This window comes from Pogona vitticeps, chromosome 6 (assembly GCF_051106095.1).
Source record: "Pogona vitticeps strain Pit_001003342236 chromosome 6, PviZW2.1, whole genome shotgun sequence".
In the NCBI taxonomy this organism is placed as follows: Eukaryota; Metazoa; Chordata; class Lepidosauria; order Squamata; family Agamidae; genus Pogona; species Pogona vitticeps.
In genome coordinates this window covers 69,020,564-69,041,571 of record NC_135788.1, presented here as the reverse complement: position 1 = coordinate 69,041,571, position 21,008 = coordinate 69,020,564, and the positions used below count along the sequence as shown (strand labels likewise).

General features: G+C 39.9%; 1 protein-coding gene across 20 annotated transcripts in view; it reads right to left on the bottom strand.

Moving 5' to 3' along the window:
* Nucleotides 1–21,008, bottom strand: part of PDE1C (phosphodiesterase 1C) — a 480,765-nt gene that overhangs the window by 32,129 nt on the left and 427,628 nt on the right. For 6 of the 20 annotated variants that reach the window (XR_013537381.1, XR_013537385.1, XM_078377508.1 and 3 more), the window contains exon 17: nucleotides 4,399–7,142. The exons of the other annotated variants lie outside the window; for them this stretch is intronic. Coding sequence is in view for 4 of the 6 variants with exons in the window: in XM_078377508.1 (XP_078233634.1) it covers nucleotides 7,129–7,142 (14 nt within the window). In the remaining 2 variants the exon portion in view is untranslated. Of the gene's footprint in view, nucleotides 1–4,398; nucleotides 7,143–21,008 lie in introns of those variants that run through there. 20 annotated transcript variants of the gene reach the window in all.

Below are 21,008 nucleotides of genomic sequence, written 5' to 3'. Positions count from 1 at the left end.
GAGTATGGAATTTGCCCAGTGTTATTAATAAATGTAAATAAATGTGATAAAAGGGGAGCCCACCAGTCTACATTGGTCTTTAAAGACTCTGCTGGTATTAGATCGGGTCCCGGTGCCTTCCCTGATTTTAGGCAAGCTATTAATGGCCTTATTTCATTTTCGTTTACTGGGTCCCAGTTTGGCAATTTGTTTAAATCTAAGAATGTGATGTTAACAGTTTGTGCAGGTTTAGTTTCCTCGAATATTTTAGTGAAGTACCGTTCCCATATATTTGCCGGGATAGTGCAGTAAGCTGATCCTGTTTGGGCACCTAGCGCTCCAGAGACCAAGGCCCAAAATAGCTTAGAGTCTTTGTTTAGTACTGAGTCAATCAAGATGTTCCATTGTTTTTGAATTGATTGTTTCTTTTTCTGGGCAATCAGGGTTTTATATTGGTTTTTAACTATGTAGTACTCCCGGGGGAGAACTGCCAAATTCTTCTTCCTATACTGCATGTATATTTCTCTAAGTTGGTTTTTTTTTATGGGAGCATTCCTTATCAAACCATTTAGGAGTATATCTTCCCGATTGTTTATGAGTTTGAGATTGTTTTGGGCTTAGAACAGATTGTATTGTTAAAACTAGGGAGTTGTAGTTTGTTACGATGGAAGTCAAAGTAGATTTTGTAGGTGCTGTTATTAAGTTTCTTAATTTCTCACTGGTAGGAGATTTTAAGAAACTGGAGACTTTTGCATTAACTTCATCTGTCCAAGTTAGACGTTTATATCTTACAGATAAGACATTGTCACTTAAGTGATGTTCAGGGGGAAGATGTATTGGGTTTAGCAGTGACAAGGTTAGGAGTAGGGGTAAATGATCACTATCTGTTCTATGTCCAACGGAGAATTCCTTAACCAACCTGGTTAAAGATGGAGAAATTAACACATAGTCTACCACACTACTGCCCCTCCCTGATACAAAAGTAAATTCTGCGCAATTATCAAACAATGCATTGCCATTTACAATATAAAGAGTAAGACGTTCTGCCATCCGTGCCAGGCATATCCCACTATAATTGATCTTCAAATCTTTTGATGTTCTATAATTCATCAGGGTGTGGTTCTCTACAGAGTCTGTACCCCAGACATTGGAGGGGTAAAAGATGTCATTATTCGATCCAGTTCTTGCATTCAGGTCTCCCATAAGTATCACATATGCATTAGGGACTATAGATTCTAAGTTTGTAATATAAAGTTCCAATTGGTTCCACATTTGAGTTATTTGATTTTTAGAAGACAATGGAGGAATATAAGCATTGATGATCAGATAAAAGCTTGACCTGATAACAAGTAAGGCAGCCATAGCAATTTTGTCACAGGGTGGAAGCGATTTGACCCTAGCCTCCATAGCAGTAGAGAACATTAGAGCCATCCCTGCTTTGGGGCGGCCCTTTCCACTGCTAGGAACTGCATAGCTGTTAAGTACCAGATAGCCATTCAAACTAATATTATCAGTGCTCCAGGTTTCCTGTACTGCAATTATATCGTGTAATCTTAGATAATCGAATATTCCTGGGTCACCCTGTCTGGAGGCCCAACCAGCTATGTTCCATGAAAGGATTTTCAATAAACAGGCCCTTGACGTTAAGGTTGTCTTTTGGGCCTCAGTCTTGACATCTGGATATACGACAACCTTTCCATGTGATTGGGATATCTGGGGCATCCAGCTAGATTTCATGGTGCTGGTGTTTAAGCATTCTGGCTCATTGCAATGGCTATTTGGTCAATACATATAGTTCCAGGTGGGTCTATCCTCGTAGCTGCTATAATCCCACCAAAAATGGTTTAGATCTCTGTGGCTAACCTGATTAAAATCAGCAGGTTGCAGATCCGCCTTAAGATTTGCTCTGTAGTTAGCAGAATAATTTGTATTTCCATACATATATGTGGGTCTCTTATAAATTCCCCTTCTTTTCTTAGCTGTTGCATATCTGTCTCGTATCAGGACTGGGATTTGTCTGCAGTTGTTTCCTCCCACTTCATTGTTGACCACCTTGGCAGTAGTCATCTCCGAGTTTCCATTGAGTGGAGAGTGTATATCTGACAATAGAATCTTTGAGGTCTGTTTGGTAATTTGTTTCTTCTTTTGAACAGGTGCTTCACCTTTCTCTGCTGGAGGCTTTTTGGTTTTTTCCCCCATTTTCAGTGTGTGCCGTTGATTTCCTTCCTTTGCAGTCATTTCTCTTGCTTTTCCTTTTCCTTGCTGTGGAATTATTTGGTCATCTTTATTCCTTAGGTCATTTTGCATTACATCTAGCATTTGGAATAAGGGTTTAAAGTCCATCCTTCTACCTTTTTGGGTAAGATGTATGAAACCCTTCTTACCTTTGTTGTTTTTGTTAACCTTACAATTTGGTTGTCTTATGGAGTTAGTTGGTCTTTGGTTTTTTGAGGCTTTGTCTTTCTTTTTGGCTTTGGGCTTCACCTGTTCCTTTCTAGTACTTATTATGGGTATGTTTGGTATAGTCTCTTTGATGATGATTTGAGGTATTAAGGTTTCATTCACTTCATCTAAGTCTGGCCTAGGAGGCAAGGACCGTCCCTGATTTGTCTGTGTAACGCAAGAAAGTAACTCTTCATAGGAGAGGTTAGCGATTTTCTGGATGGTATTAGATAATAAATTGAAGTTTTCATCAGCTTCTGCCCACAAGGAGGCATTTGGTTTTCCACTGTGTCCAATAGGGTCATTTGTGTGTGGAATAACCCTTTCCTTCATTAAATCAACCAAACAGCCCAGCAGGTCTTTTATATCCTTTACTGAGTCCCTTATTTCCAAGATAATATTTTGAGGGAAGTGAGTGCCTCCTTCTGGTAGGGTTGGAGCCTGATTACACTGAGAGTTATTGTGTGTCACCAGCTTTGGTCCCTGTAGTTTCTTAGCTATACTGTCATCGAAGATAGGGAGCTTTGTTATATACTCATCTTGGGTGTTATTGTGTTCAGTGGACATTTCTACAGGGGTAGCCATGTTGCATAGAGGGGATGTAAAGTATTCCATTTTCAGCCTGCCAAAGTCATCATTTGAAAAGCTGTTCAAGTGACTTTGTTCCAGGAGATGACTCTGATCAGCAACCATTATTGGCAAATCAATAATTGGGCTACATGGTCCTTCTTTGCAGCTTGATTTTGATCTCCAGATATAATCTGTCATCTTAGCTTGCCTCCTCCTTCTTTGTGTTTGGCTGTCACTTTTGCAACTCTGAAGTTTATCCTCTGGTAAATGGTCTGGAATTTCAGTATTGTTGCACTTTTTTCTAAGTTCAGTAACAGGAGTAATGGACATTGGAGTATATCTCAGCACCTGTTGCAACGCTGGGGGAGATAAAGTTAAGTCAAGTACTTGATCAGGTGACCCATCAGTAATTAAAACTGGCTCTTCCATTCTCTGTAGATTCTCCATAGGTTCTGGTTAAAGGTGCAAATCTCTGCGTTATGTTGATGAGAAGCAGAGAGTATAGGTGTGGAAATCAGTTAACGGAGGTAAAGGCTTCAACAAACAGAGTTTAAAAACTGGTGGTGCACGGGTGATTCCTTTAAGAGCCTCACATCAGAGTTTCTTGCAAGATACTTGATAACATGAAAAGACAGTAGTCATTAACATTCCAGAGCCAACTTCTTGGCTCCTTGTCTAATGTTATCTTGCGTATGTGAGGGGGAGTATATTGGTTGTAAAATACTGCTCAGTTCTCAGACGCTGTAGCCTGCAGCACAAACTCCTCTTCTCTTCTCTAGGCTTGTTGAGAGCAGAGAAGCTCTCTCATAAGTAGAAAATTTTCGAAGGGTTTACCTTCATTACCAGCTATAACTCTGAATTTCTCGGAGCTCCGTCTCGACACTGCCGAACGCCGGCCGGCATCTTCAGATGACAGCAACCTGTGCTCTGGATGCACAGGTTGCTGTCCTCTGAAGATGCCGAGCACAGGCACCTGACCAGAGCACAGGTTGCTGTCCTCTGAAGATGCCGAGCACAGGCACCTGACCAGAGCACAGGTTGCTGTCCTCTGAAGATGCCGAGCACAGGCACCTGACCAGAGCACAGGTTGCTGTCCTCTGAAGATGCCAGCCACAGAGACTGGCGAAACATTAGGAAGAACAACCTTAAGAACACGGCCAAAGAGCCCGAAAAACCCAGAACAACCATGAAATGACTTTTCTGGGCTAAGGTGATTGCATATCTATCTGGCACTAACCAATAATTCCTTTGAATTTAAAGAAAGCCCCACTTCTCTACTGAGGGTTTTTCTCTTTCTTTCCTCTGTTGGAAGCAGTTGTTTTGTTTGTTGTTGATCTGTCCAGTTGATTGGCAGTATATGTACAGTAAAGACAGCAACATGCACAAGTCAGTAATTTCAAGCAACTGTAATTTAAATAAATGTTTTATTATTTCTTCTACAAATGTCTCAGAGTGAGCTATTGAGACTTTAAATGCCAGTTAATTAACAAAGAGGTGGACTCTGGGGAATTTGTAGCTATTTTCCTCTGTGAGTCTATGTATTTTTATTGCGTAGCAAAGGGGGATTTTACCAGAAATTCAAAACTCTGCAACACGACTCACATTGACTTTATGGGAAATAATGGAAATCAAACTGTCTCAATCCCGCAGCAGTTCCCATATATCTGTCAGTGTAGTCAAATCCCTATATAGATCTGCACTTTAAAACAGATTGCATGTGCAGACAATAAATTTCTGTGGCATTGTTTTTATCCCTGTATACAGAAATAATTGTAGATTTATAATACTCTCAGCATACCATAGAGTTTGCTTACAACAAAATAAGGGTAGATTTTTGGTTTTGTAAAGTTTATGTATCTAGGTATCTGTGTCCCCTCCACCTTATATTCTGTGCTACCTCAACTCTGTGTTCTGTTTCTGTTTTTCCACCATTAAAACTACAAAGAAAAACTGAACAATGACCTCACCAATCTGTATTACTCCTTCCAATATGTCTTTATCATGCTTACTTGCAAAATACTCCTAAAATATAGGATATCATCACAAACAATGAGGGGAGTAAATCTGTCAGTGATTTCCCTGAAATTGTCTCAGTGAGTATCTGGGAAAAATTTCCCCAGGCTCTCTCTCTGGGATAACCAACATTAAACATTTCTGCCTAGGAGAGAGCTTTGCCCATTTATTCAAATTACTTCAGCACATTACATCAGATCTGAATAAACTCCTCCATTTTCCCTTCTCCTTTTGGGATGTTTTTGTTTGCCTCACTTGGGAATTTGGGTGTAATTTGAAACCTGGTTGATTTTTTTATCTCTTTCTGGTTTCTTGACTCAAATCACCATGGGTTGGGGGAGGGTTGTACAATTAGATCTCCCTTAGCATCAGCTGCCATGTGATGTGAGGGAATGTTCTCTTCAACATGGAGAAGGACTGACTAAAGCTCTCTAAATGGGGTGGTGGTGGTAGGATGAGGAAGATTTGTGGCCTGTCTCCCTCTAATTCATGCCTGGCATGATCAATATCAAGCAGATGCTGGTTCACTCTGCAAGAAAAAAGAACTAACAGTTCTATGGTTCTATTCAAACTCTGCAAGAGGTCTGTTAGGAGATGCTCACACACTTTTTCACACACCAAAATTTGGAAGTTTCCAAAGATAATGTGAGACAGGAGGGGGAGAAGAAGAGAAAGGAGGAAGGGAAGGGATATGTCATAAAAGAAATAAAACAAGTATAGACATTTGGATTAAGTGATTTCAGATGAATGTGGATTATTCCCAACTATTTCAATCTGAGCCACACACCATTTCTCTCCCTACCTCCCTCTCACACACAGACACCATAATTTCTCATTTATAATGTCCATTTACAAATGAGAAATACTGACTTGCCCAAAGCTGAACCATGGATCCATGATGGCAAAAGATCTTTTACACATAATCTTGTTCATTGCCCTCATTGTGAGGGGAAATATACTTCAAAGATGGTGAGCAATACATTCCATCATGAGTCAAATAGTCCTGTGATACAACACAAGGTTCCCTTTCCCAGCGATTCCACATCTATAGGGGTAAGAATTTATTAATTTTTTTGCAAACCTTGCAGTGTTGAGATGCAACTTCCAAGATCCGCTTATTTCCAACTGATAGGCAGTTAAGCAAAATTTGATAAAATTGACTGAGAAGAATGGGCATCATAGTTTGTTTGCCTATGTTGGTCAATTAACAGTTTTTAATTCAGATTATTACGTGATGAAATATTGTGCTGTACAAATCCCAATGGAGAAGTTTATATGTTTCCCTAAAGGTTTTTCTTAGGGGTGTATGCCAAATTAACTAAATAATCAAGTGATGGATATGCTTTTGTAAAAAATGTGTTTGTTACAGAAGATAACACAAGTAGTGTGTTCACCCAGAGTACCAAACCAACAAAATGATGGATCCAATGAACAATAAGATACAAACCAAGGAGACATCTAGCAAATGGAATCTACAGAATGTATTTCTTGAAAATATTATAAAGCTGCCTAGGAATCCAGCAGTTTGCTTGTCTGTAAAATAGCCACATTTCTTTCCTTTTTGTTCTTGTTGTTGTTTCTGTTTTTAAAAAAACAAGATAAAGACACAGGGATTGGGGAAAGCCAAAGTTCTAAATCACAGCTTCAAATTAATAAAGAGTTCAGTGCTGTTGCTTCTCTCTTTCTTTGGATATGAAAATTAATTCATGGAAACAACAGTGTTTTTCAAGACTTTTTCAATGGAACTGTCATTTTGCAGCTTCTCCCTGTCAGATTTTGTTTTTATTTCCACAAGCCAGAATTTGTCTCACATTTGCTTCATCCACAAGTCCCCAAAGAGGAGTCATTTTGCCGAGAGAAAAATTCATTTCCAAAAATAAAAACAAACCAAAGCCTTCACTTACATGTCAAAAACAAAACAAAAAAACCAAAAACCAAAATGTGTGTAGGGAAAGCCCCCAAAGTCATTAACTGCGAAGTAGCCAGTGGGAGGAGGAAAAGAAGCAGTGGCTTGGAAAGCTGCATAACACCTTCCCCAGAAATTGGTCTTTGTGGAAGGAGGTGAAGAATAATGAAGAGAGAAATTTGCAGTCTCTTTTTTGATTATATATGTAAATTATTTTTTTACTCTTCTGTATCTGGAAAAAAGAGAGAGAGAGAAAGAGAAAGTTGTCAATGTTCCTCCCTACTTCCAAGACACTGAAAAAAGGGAAGAAAAAAATATTCTCTATCAATATCACCCCAACCAATATATTAAAGCAAACTCTTTCTCTTATAGGCTGATATTCCCAAAAAGAGAGGTATAAGAACACTTGAGGGAACTCCAAACTTTTCTGAAGGGATGGAAAGCTTTGAAAATATCTTGGTTACCTATAATTAATTCATTCTCTCCCCTTTAAGAAAGGTACCTATGTCACTAATTATATTATATTGTGTTATAACTACTTAATATTACATATTATTAATGAGCAATAACTTTTTTTAACATTTGCTGGGATGCGGCTTCACTTTGCAATGGAAAAGGAATATCACATGTCTCAATAACTGGCTTGCACTGTGCCTTGTGCTGTTGCATCCTGCTGGTTCGATATAAATTAGAAAACAACTGACAATGAAGAGAGCATGTGTTTTGTAACATTGGCCAGAGGACTGAAGCATTTGTGTGTGCTCTTTTTAAGGAATTAAAAGGTAATAATTTTAGTTATTTTTGAGAAACTGAAAATGTTGTTTTAATTAACTATTTCAGAAAAGGGGGACGCAGGATTATCTGGCGTTCTCCAGTTGTTGCCAGAGTAGCAGTTCCTTGCCTGCCAAGGATACGTGAAAGGGGCTGGAGTTGGTTTGGTAGCCCCCATGTGACTGCTCTGTTGTGACAGGGACACTGGGAGGATGGCACATGGATTCCGCACTGGCTTTCCACTGGACAGCAAAGAAGGATTTTTCTCCCTGCCCTCTTTCATTGACTGGTGCGAGATTTCTAATTAGAAATTTGGGCAGGTGGATTGTGGGGCAATGGTTCAGCCTGCCTGCCTGATATTTTAAAAAGGAGCAGGGAAACCACTTTGGCCATTGATTCTTTTTTAAAAAAGAATCTCCCCTGCTGAATCTGTTTTGGTCATCTGGAAGGACAGCTATGTACACATTGCCTAGAAGAACAGCAAAGGAGGGCAGGGATTGGCATAAAGTCTGCATATTCTTATTCACATGCAAACATTCATCCTGTATGGAAATAATACAGATAGAATAGAGAATTGACAATACATAGAAAAGAAACACCATACGTCTAGCCATTGTGGGGAAGACTGCACCCAAGTGATCTTTTTAATTTTTGTACTCTTACCTGGACATGGAACAGACCATTCTTTAAATTACACTATGAGTTCAAACAAAGAACTGTGCTTTGATGACACTTTGATAACACCCTTCTCTTTAGGCACTAAACCACTGGCATGTGATTTAAAGACTGGTCTGTGGACCATAACTTGAGTGATGTCAGGTATTTCCCTCATGCAGGTGAGGAATTGCTTTTGTAAAAGAGAGGACTCTCAGAAGCTGCATCAGAGACACAAGGCAAGGGGCTATGAAGAAAATAGAAGACTTACTAATGCTTTAGGGAGGTTTGTATTTCAGCCAGTTTTGATATTCAGGAAGTAATACCTAATCTGTTGCTGTTCTTAAACAGTTGGGTGACAATATTCTGCCCAGTTGGGGAAAAAAGACAGTCTTGATTTTTATTTACATTCTAGCAATAAACTCCTTACAAATATATGTACAATGAACAACATTAAAAAAAAAACACAATAAACTGGAACATTAAAAAAGAAGTCAGATCATAACTCTGAAGCAAGACATTTTGGATTAACCTGGAACAGAGAGGGCTTAAATCCATATCCTCAACAAAATAGTTTGACCAAATTTGTTATCTTCAATATGGTGTTGGATTTGAACTTTTATTTAGTACTAATATTAGAAAAATCCACTACACTCATAACAAATGCAAAGGTATAGCTGTATTTGAATTCTTAAGTGTTAAATTGTGACATGTAAAATGGCCAGCAATTTAAGTCAATTTTAAAATGAGCACATAAAATGCCTCCATCAAAGCACTATACTAAATACTCATGTGATCAACTTACCATTTATAGACTGATTTTTTTTTTCCAAAAAGGAGTATCTGACTCCCAAAAGAGGAGACAGGTTTCAGATTAAACAGGGGTGCTTATTTGAATAAGCAGTGATTGTTTATTCCTTTATCTACAACACAAACTTGTACATGTCTATCCATACGTAGGCTTGCCTATGTTCGGTATAATTTATACCCAGAAAAAAAATGCATAGGACTGCTGTCTTATTTGTCATGTTCACAGACAGTATTCCCACTAGTATCAGGTGTGGCATTTGATGGGAAATAGACATACCAGAAGCACTACAAAATGCTAATGATTAACAATACTTATCATGAACCTCATATATTAAATACATAAAGACACATTCTGAATTGTTTTCCACTATGAAACACACATCAATATAATGCTCATCACGTTCTCTGGAGGAGGAGATACCTAATTCCTCAAAGGTCTCCACCCTGATGCAAAATGTATGGAGGGAATGCAATAACCTCTGCTACACTAAGAGCCCAACTACACCATCAAACATCTTGGGATTTACTCCACTTATAAAACAGGTGAATTCAAAGAAAATTTTGCTGCCTGCATGACACAAAGACTGAACCGAATCTGACCAGCCCTAAGGGCACCTACTTCCTTTTTGCCTGATGAATTTGAAAGGGCTTTTTTCCTGTGCAGATTCGAGAGGCCTTGTTTGTAGAAGAAAAGGGGGGAAAGAGCAGATGAAGCATCAGCCAGGAGAAAAAAGAGGGAGCATGAAAGAGAGGACTTTGAAAGAAAGCAGGGAGTGGTGTGTGTGTGTGTGTGGAAAAAAAGGGAACAAAAAAGGGAAAGAGAGAGTGTGTGTGCAGGCGCGCACACCCCCACACCCCTAAGCAGCACCAGTACTCACCACTCTCTGCAAAGTCTCTCCCTCTCCTAAACCATTACTTCATTTTTAAGAGCTTCTCACACTACCATCCACAACCCTATTTATTCACGTATTCATTTTTAACAGCTTCAGGAACTCTCTTGCTGGCAGGATAAGATGTGGAAATGGATGGAAAGCCTTCTTAAGGCAGTTGCTTTGAACTGTGCCACCTACAAATGGAACTCAAAATAGAAAGCTTTTTTTCCTCTCTGCTTAGCAGCCACTTATATAGAAGAGAACTGAATGCCCCAGTGCATCTTTATGGTGAAGGAGTGCAACTTAATTCATATTTCCCTCACTGTGTAGTCACACCCTAACTAAGGTTTCAACATCACTATTAATATAATTCCTAATGGAAATAGGATGCAAATTCTTTGAAAATCTTTAAATATATCTTATAATGCATTAATCTAAAATGAAGAGATCACATTACTGTGATCCAGCAAATAAACTGCTCAACCTAGCTAGACTTAGGAAACTTGGAGTTTCCAAACTTTTGATACAAATTAACAGAACAGTCATTGGCAAGTCCCTCATCTGAGGGTGAAATAAGGGAATATTTACACTCCAATTCCCAACACAGTCTAATAGTTAACTAGAATTTTTAAAGCATTTTTCTTCCTGAATCCCTTTCTAATGACTTTCTATTAGCATTTAATACTGCCAGTTTGAATGTCTAATATTCATTAATACTAGCTGATTTGGTAACTAGGTCAGTGCTAAATTCAATGAGCTAAAACCAGAACCTCTTTAACAGCCAATAGATGTATGACATTTCAAAAACTGGTGGTGCATACCCATCTCACTTATGTTGAGTGTCCTTGTGTTGGTCAGCTAAACTCAGATGTTGAGTTATTAAATGACTACAGCCAGTGTGGTGTAATGGATAGTTACTGACTCAGGAGACCTGGGCATCTATCCTGCTTGTGCTTTTATTAGGTCCAAGCCATGCTGTGGTTTGCATACACAGAAATTGAAGATATACTTATGAAGCCTTACTGAAGATGGTGAATGTTAGATCTGAATACACATATACACAATTGCACTGTTAATCATATGGGTAATTCCATTAATCATTTGGTTATTTTTTTCCAAAATGAGCATACTTCCATCAAGTAAGTAGCAGGATATTTGTATTAATCCAGTTACTATGCCAGTGTTTCCTTTTTAAAAGCTGAACATCTAATAGCCAGATGGAATATTCTTGGGTGACCGTGCCAAAGAAAAGGGCTTTTAAAGGTTCTTGTTTATGCTTCAGAGGATATGAAAAAGGGGGAAGCTATAATAAAGAACTCCTTCATGGATTGCTGCCTTATCATGGTGAAGGGGCTTGAGTAAATCAGAGAAGCTATGGGCTATGCCGTGCAGGGACAACCAAGACGGAGAGGTCATAGTGGAGAGTTCGGACTAAACACAATCCACCTGGAGAAGGAACTGGCAAGCCACTCCAGTATCTTTGCCAAGAAAACCCCATGAACAGAAACAAAAGGCTAAAAGATATGATGCTGGAAGATGGGCCCCTCAGGTTGGAATGCGTCCAACATGCTACTGAGGAAGAGCGGAGGACAAGTACCAGTAGCTCCAGAGCTAATGAAGTGATTGAGCCAAAGTCAAAAGGACACTCAGCTGTGGATGTGCCTGGAAGTGAAAGGAAAGTCCGATGTTGCAAAGAAAAATACTGCATAGGAACCTGGAATGTAAGATCTATGAACCTTGGTAAGCTGGAGGTGGTCCTGGGCGTCAGTGAACTAAAATGGACAGGAATGGGCAAATTCAATTCAGATGACTATAATATCAATTATTGTGGGCAAGAATCCCTTAGAAGGAATGGAGTATCCCTCATAGTCAACAAAAGAGTGGGAAAAGCTGTAATGGGATATTATTCCAAAAATGATAGAATGATTTCAATACAAATCCACGGCAGACCTTTCAACATCACAATCCAAATTTATGCACCAACCACCAATGCTGAGGAGACTGAAATTGACCAATTTTATGAAGACTTAAAACACCTTCTAGAACTGACACCAAAGAAAGATGTTCTTCTCATTATAGGGGATTGGAATGCTGAAGAAGGGGAAGTCAAGAGATAAAAGGAACAACAGGTACATTTCGTCTTTGAGTTCAAAACGAAGCAGGGCAAAGGCTAATAGAGTTTTGTCAAGAGAACAAGCTGGTCATCACAAACACTCTTTTGAAAAACACAAGAGGTGACTCTACACATGGAAATCACCAGATGGGAAATACTAAAATCAAATTGATGATATTCTCTGCAGCCAAAGATGGAGAAGCTCTATACAATCAACAAAAACAAGACCTGGAGCTGATTGTGACTTTGATCATCAGCTTCTCATAGCAAAATTCAAGCTTAAACTGAAGAGAGTAGGAAAAACCACTGGGCTAGTCAGATATAATCTAAACCAAATCCCTTATGAATACACAGTGGAAGTGAAGAACAGATTTAAGGAACTCGATTTGGTGGACAGAGTGCCTGAAGAACTTTGGATAGAGGCTTGTAACATTGTACAGGAGGCAGCAACAAAAACCATCCCAAAGAAAAGGAAATGCAGGAAAGCAAAGTGGGTGTCAAATGAGGCCTTACAAATAGCAGAAAAGGGAAACAAAATGCAAGGGAGATAGGGAAAGTTATAGAAAATTGAATGCAGACTTCCAAAGAATAGCAAGGAGAGACAAGAAGACCTTCTTAAATGAACAATGCAAAGAAATAGAGGAAAATAAGAGAAAAGGAAAAACCAAATATTTGTTCAAGAAAATCAGAGATATTAGAGGAACATTTTGTGCAAAGATGAACATGATAAAGGACAAAAATGGGCGGGGGGGGACTAACAGAAGCAGAAGACATCAAGAAGAGGTGGCAAGAATACACGAAGGAATTATACCAGAAAGATTTGGATGTCCCTGAAAACCCAGATAGTGTGGTTGCCGACCTTGAGCCAGACATCCTGGAGAATGAAGTCAAGTGGGCCTTAGAAAGTTTGTCTAACAACAAGGCCAGTGGAGGTGATGGTATTCCAGTTGAACTATTTAAAATCTTAAAAGATGTCACTGTTAAGGTGCTACAATCAATATGCCAGCAAGTTTGGAAAACTCACAGTGGCCAGAAGCCTGGAAAAGATCAGTCTACATCCCAAAGAAGAACAATGCCAAAGAATGTTCCAACTACCATACAATTGCACTCATTTCAGACCCTAGCAAGGTTATGCTCAAAATCCTACAAGGTAGGCTTCAGCAGTATGTGGACCGAGAATTCCCAGAAGTACAAGTTGGATTTTGAAGGGGCAGAGGAACTAGAGATCAAATTGCTAACATTCGCTGGATTATGGAGCAAGCCAGAGAGTTCCAGAAAAACATCTACTTCTGCTTCATTGACTATGCAAAAGCCTTTGTGTGGACCACACCAAACTATGGCAAGTCCTTAAAGAAATGGGAGTGCCTGACCACCTTATCCGTCTCCTGAGAAACCTATATGTGGGACAGGAAGCAACAGTTAGAACTGGATATGGAACAACTGACTGGTTCAAAATTGGGAAAGGAGTACAACAAGGCTGTATATTGTCCCCCGGCTTATTTAACTTATATGCAGAATACATCATGAGAAAGGCCGGACTGGAGGAATCCCAAAATGGAATTAAGACTGCTGGAAGAAATATCAACAACCTCCAATATGCAGATGATACCACTCTGATGGCAGAAAGTGAGGAGGAATTAAGGAACCTTGTAATGAGGTTGAAAGAGGAGAGTGCATAAACGGTCTGAAGCTCAACATCAAAAAACTAAGATCATGGCCACTGGTCCCATCACCTCCTGGGAAATAGAAGGGGAAGACATGGAGGTAGAGACAGATTTTATTTTCCTGGGCTCCATGATCACTGCAGATGGAGACAGCAGCCTACGAAATTAAAAGACGCCTGCTTCTTGGGAGGAAAGCAATGACAAATCTGGACAGCATCTTAAAAAGCAGAGACATCACCTTGCCAACAAAAGTCCGAATAGTCAAAGCTATGGTTTTTCCTGTAGTGATGTACAGAAGTGAGAGCTGGACCACAAAGAAAACTGACCACTGAAGATTTGATGCTTTTGATTGTGGTGCTGGAGGAGACTCTTGAGAGTCCCCTGGACTGCAAGGAGAACAAACCTATCGATTCTAAAGGAAATCAAGCCTGAGTGCTCACTGGAAGGACAGATCCTGAAGCTGAGGCTGCAATACTTTGGCCATCTCGTGAGAAGAGAAGACTCCCTGGAAAAGACCCTGATGTTAGGAAAGTGTTAAGGCAGGAGGAGAAGGGGCTGACAGAGAACGAGATGATTGGACAGTGTCATCGAAGCTACCAACATGAATTTGACCCACCTCCAGGAGGCAGTGGAAGACAGGAGGGCTTGGCATGCTCTGGTCAATGGGGTCACGAAGATTCTGACAGGATTAAATGACTAAGCAACAACAACAACATAATTAAGAATGTAGTCTGTAAAATATATTTTGGCCACTAGATGGGAGTATTTCTTATGCTACATGTTAGCTGCTGTTATGGATGTGAAAATAATTCACCTCACTTCATAACATGTTTTCTAAGAATTTACTAAAATAGTATTTAGCATTTCTGAGACAGAAAGAACTTGAGTGTTTTTTTTTAAAAAAAAGCTGATAGATTCACTAATCCAGATCTAAGGCTTTCACTGTTTGTATGATAATGTCTGAATTTGAATCCCTTTGATTCAGCCATGTTGATATTGAACTGAATGCTTGCACCCTAAACAGCAAAAGGAGAGGTATAAACACTTAATTAATTAATTATCATCCATCCATCCATCCATCCATCCATCCATCCATCCATCCATCCATCCATCCATCCATCCATCCATCCATCCATCTATCTATCTATCTATCTATCTATCTATCTATCTATCTATCTATCTATCTATCTATCTATCTATCTATCTATCTATCTATCTATCTATCTATCTATCTATCTATCTATCTATCTATCCATCCTGCCCACATACTAGCAGAGTGGCAAACAAATCAGAATAACACAAACAACCCTAGTAACACCGACGTAATCAATAGATGTGAGACGTAATAGCAATAGATAAAATACCTAGTAAAAAATATAGACTAAAATATTAAATACAATAAAGGCAGTGAAAATAGGGCAGTTACAAAGCGTGGGGAGCTCCATCGATCAGTGAGATTACTCTGGGGTAAGGCCAAAGAAGGCTTGTGACAAAAGCCAGGTCTTAACTTGTCTCCTGAAACCAAGAAGGGAAGGGGCTAATCATACCTCAGGTAGGAGTGAGTTCCAAAGCAATGGAGTGAGGACTGGTGAAATATGATTGAATTGTGATGTTCCAGAAACCAGCCTGGCTGCTGCATTCTGCACTTGCTGCAGCATCTGAACTGCCATCAAAGGCAGCCCAACACTGAGACTTTTGCAATAGTCTATTCTCAAGATTATAAGGTCACGGACCAGTGTTGTTAGGGACTTCCTTTCAAGATATAGGGGCAAAGGTGTATGACTCTGCCAAAGAAAGGTAAAAGGCAGACCTGGCCACAGCTGAAATCTGATGTTCCTTTGAGAGAGCCATTCCAGAAGCACACCCAGATTTCGCACCTGATCCTTTACGAGGAGAGTGACCCCATCAAGACCAAGTGAACATCCACCGAATCACTCAGGAGTCCCCTCTGCTCAACAACAGAACTCTATCTTTTCAGGATTCATCTTCAACGTGTTAGCCCTTATCCAGTCCATGACAGTGGCCAGGCAGTGCTCCAGCACAGCTTCCACTGCTGAGGAGGAGAAGAAAAGATAGAGCTATGTGTCAGCAGCATACTGATGACAATGAACTACAAAACTCCAGATGATGCTTTCCTCTCTGGAAGGGCAGCAATGATGGGATTAGAAAAGATTATCAAGTGTAAAGATGTGTCACTGAAGACCAAGATCAAGATCATCCACACTATTAAATCACTAAAGGAAGCCACAGGCTTGAGTTTACAAGAGCTGAAGAGGGCTGTTGAGGAGAGGACAAACTGATGCCATGTGACAACGATAGCAATATAAGTCAGTTTCAACTTAATGGTACATAACAACAACAAATAATACATTTTTATTATCTGAGAAATGAGTTTAACTATGTTAGCAAGGCATGTTCTCTTTTTTTTTCTCTCACATGTCTACTCTTGGGAGAGAAACAGATTAAAGCGGAGCTGCCTTAAGCAATAAAGAACACACAAGCATTCTCCAACATGGTTCTGCAAGTTTGCAATTTCTAGATTTGCTGGCTTTTGTTTGGTGGTTGCTTTCTCTGCCATTTCTGCCCCTATATATTTATTTTCTACGCACAATGACATTTTCTTTTGCTTGAATGAGGTGTTCACCTCTTACATGGAGCAGTTCACACAGGGATGTACAAAGAATATGCCTTCTCTGCTTTCACACTGTATGTACATTCACAAAGATGGCTCTAAGAATCATTCTAGATGTTGTTGACTGAGGTGGGCCAGCTTGTCCACTCCACTCATCCCCATGTTGACGGGGAAGGTCTCCAAAGAAGCTCACAGGGTTTAATGAGGCTACGAAGTTCCACAAGACTAGACAGGGCTGCCTGCAAGCTCTCCTCCCACCTGAAGTGGGAGGAAAACTGGTCTCCCCTTACCACCCACACACTGCTGCTGCCCTTTCCTCTGCTTCTCTCCATCTGATTTCCCCTGCCAATCTTACCATGTTCCCTTCTAAGATCACCACCTCTTATCTGTTTCGTCCTCTCACTGCTGCCCTATCTCCTCCACTTCACACACTCACTTCTTTCCAATTCCTCCTGCCCACTATCTCCTTGTTGACTCTAGTCCCCACTTGTTTCCTGCCACCTCCTTCAGCCCACATACCTCCAGTCCAATATCACCATCACCTCCAGCCTGCATCGCCTCCAACACATAGGTAAAGTAAAGGTTCCCCTTGACAATTTTTGTCCAGTCGTGTTCGACTCTAGGGGGTGGTGCTCATCCCCGTTTCCAAGCCATAGAGCCAGCGTTTGTCCGAAGACAATCTTCCGTGGTCACATGGCCAGTGCGACTTAGACACGGAACACTGTTACCTTCCCACCGAAGTGGTCCCTATTTATCTACTTGCATTTGCATGCTTTCGAACCGCTAGGTTGGCGGAAGCTGGGACAAGCGACAGGAGCTCACTCCGTCACGTGGATTCGATCTTACAACTGCTTGGTCTTCTGACCCTGCAGCACAGGCTTCTGCGGTTTAGCCCGCAGCGCCACCACGTCCCAGGTCCCACCACGTCCCAGGTCCAACACATACCCTTTCCTATCTCTACTCTGTTGCCTCTTTCCCCTCCTTCATTCTGCATGTCCCCCTGCTCACTGTTGTCCCTTCCTCTCTCTACCCCTCTCCCCTTTTACTCTATATGTTCTGTTTTCCATAGATCTATTCTCTAACTACTGGGCATAGAGACCCCATACAGCCTCATAATGTTTGTGAGGAACTCAGGGAAATTGTCTGTGCCACTTTTCAAACCATTTCCCAAACACAGGAAAAGCTGTATCCCCAGATTGCCTATCCGAAAATGCCTGATTCCGAGATAACGTTGAGCCTGGTGGTAAGAAAATATCTAGCTCTGGAGAGTGATACAATGCAGCTTTCTAGAAGTGGAGGCACTGAATTTGCTGGTCTTGACAGCCTGACACATGGGGCACTCACCTCATTTTGTCTAAGTAGGGCCAACCCTGAGAACTCAGGGTTTGCAAGTGCATTGAGCTATGTTATTGTGTTCACTTTAATGCTACACATCTTTTGGAAGCTTCTCTATCAGCACAGGAGATCAGGGCTGAGGACAGCAGAATTCAAACTTGTGCCCTCAGCTTCCTCTAAATGGTTATATATATATATAATAAATCCTCAGCAGGAATTTGTTCAACCTCAATTCATACCCAGTTTGCAGCCAGATATTATTAAAATCCTACTTAATCCAGGATACTTCTCCATGCACAAAGTTGCACCTTGGTGGAATTGCTTCACATAAGATTACATTAATAGATGAAAATTTTCTCCTCATGTAACTTTGCATAATATCATCTGCTATCAGGTGCTTGAAGAAAACCCTTTTAGTCTGTAAGGAAATTCTGAGGTGAAGTTTATCCTAAGTATGAGCACAAGATCTGAGACAGGAAAGAAATTCAGGAGACCACAAGAAGAGTGAGTAAACTGAAAACATTAACTAGAAGAGACAGCCAATAACGTAACTCACTCAGCATTTGGCCAGCAGCATCTTTGAGACCAGAGAGTAGCAAGTTGAGCTCTACAGCTGCATTCTGCTCCAAGACTAGACGGCAGCAAACAGACCCACTTAGCTATCTGAAGCAACTGTCTCCTCTTGCTGTCTTCTCCAGTTTTGTTTCGTTTTGACACTTTATATCTAATCCAAACTAAAACTGTTCCTCTCGCTTCCTTCCCTTGTATTATATATATTTTTGTTATTTTTTTTAAAAAAAAGCTTTAAATTGTTAAATCCTATATTTCTGGACTAATTGGATTGTGATAATTTTTCTTGAGAGTACAATCCTATGAAAGCCCCAGTGAACACACCAGGACTTCATTTCTGTGTAGCGTAACAGCAGTACAGTACTAGGACCCCCTGCTAGAACGCATATAGATGCCATTACATGAAGGTAACTACAAGTATTCACATCAGCATTCTGTGCACAGTGTACATGTGTTGACCATTACACAGGAATAAATGTGTGAGTGTAGAGATCAACAGTCTGTGTAAACAGATGCACAGACTGTACAAGTGTTGACTGGAATATGTGAACACGCCATCTGGTAGGGAATACGTGCCATAAAACTGTAGTACTTCACTTCAGGGACACATATATGATCTTCTCTTACCAGTATCCACATCGTGTTTATATAACCCCCTCCCTGTCTTCACAATCTCAAGTGTTTGTTCCTGGGAAGAAGACCCACTATATACAATGGAACTTACCTCCAAAGAAGCATTCACAGAATTTAGCTACAAAGCTCTGTGGATAAATTAGTTTATTTCTGGTTTGTGTTACTTTCTGCTTTTAAATAATGAAATCCTCATGGAACTGCACATGTAAAACTGCACATATTTTTCATAAATATTAATCTTTCTGTGCATTTAAAAATATGTTCTGTATATGTTCTTCACAAATACATATTTTGTGTGGCAATCGCCTAAAATATGTATTTTTTATTGTGTTGCATTTGGCTAAACTATGCACTTCCCCATTAAAAAGTATAAATTAGTTTGGTTTACTTAAAAATGCAGGCCAAAGAAACTTCTCCAATATCCACTCATATACTCTACATATACGGCTATTCTTCACAAAAACTATCTATATAGACGGGAAGTATAATATTTATCCTGTGGAGATTTGTTTAGATAGCTCAGTGGCTTATGTATCTGGCTGCAGAATCAGAGGTTGGGAGTTTGATTCCCCACTGTGCCTTCTTGACAGGGACTTGATGATTCATAAAGTCCCTTCCAGCTCTTCAGTTTGAAGATTATATTCTAAGATTATATTCAGTCTAGCTGTCCACAGAATTATCCTGGTCTCTTCATCCCGATTCCTAACTAAATACTTCAAAAGACAATTGTAAACCACTAGCACATTAACCAATGACTGGAACGAATGAAAGGGAGGGTTTGCACTTGTGGTCCAAACCACACTCATATACAGTGGTGCCTCGCATAACGATTTTAATTGGTTAAAAAAAACGTTATGTGAAACATCGTTATGTGAAACACCATTTCCCATAAGAATACATTGGAAACCGGTTAATCTGTTCCAATAGGCACGGATTGCCGTCCTTAAGCGAAAAAACCCATAGGAAACATCGTTAAACGATACAATGTTTCCTCCATTGGAATGTATTGAAGCTGACTCAATGCATTTCAATGGCTTTGCGAAGTCAATTTTTGCAAATTTAAGTGTGTCATAAAAGGGTCAAAATGGTTTTAAATGCTTGGATTAGCTTCTGCACCCTCTAAAATGGATGCAAAAGTTAATTTGGCTTTGATCTGACTTTTCGTTAATTTATGGTGAATTTTCCCCCAACTTTTGACAGCTGTCAAAATCTGACAGCTCCATTGGTTCCTATGGGGGAATAAAAAATTCCCAAAAAATTAACGAAGACTCAGCAACTGTTCTAAATGCTTGGATTCGTTAGAGGACCCCCTAAGTCATATGCAAACCTGATTGGGCTTTGATCTGACTTTTCGTTAATTTATGGTGAATTTTTTTTCGGCCCATAGGAACCAATGGAGCTGTCAGATTTTGACAGCTCCATTGGTTCCTATGGGCCGAAAAAAAATTCACCATAAATTAACGAAAAGTCAGATCAAAGCTAAATCAGGTTTGCACACGACTTAGGGGGTCCTCTAATGAATCCAAGCATTTAGAACCGTTTTTGACCCTTGTAAGACACTTTTTAAATTGAAAAAAGAAACATCGTTAAGTGAAGCAAGGGACCTAAAATCGCATTCGTTATGCGAAGCATGGTCCCAAACTTCGCTAAGCGAAAATCGCCCATAGGAAACATCGTTATACCGTGCATATTATTTTCTAAAAAAACACATCGTTATGCAAATTCATCACTAAATGAGGCACTCGTTAAGCGAGGCACCACTGTACATACATACAGTATATAATCTGCATATCAGTAGATGATTAGCATATCATTTTTAACAGCACTGAAGTATTTCATTTCTATGACACCGCTTTGAACAACTGAGCTTTTCCTCTCTCTCAAATTATGGCTTCATTTTCTAGACACAGTACTCACTCATTGCATTTCCCTGATATATATATATATATATATATATATATATTAGGGTACTGTGTCTAGAAAATGATATATATATATTAAAACTAGTGCACCTGCTGTGCCAGTTCCTCAAGAGGCCTAATCT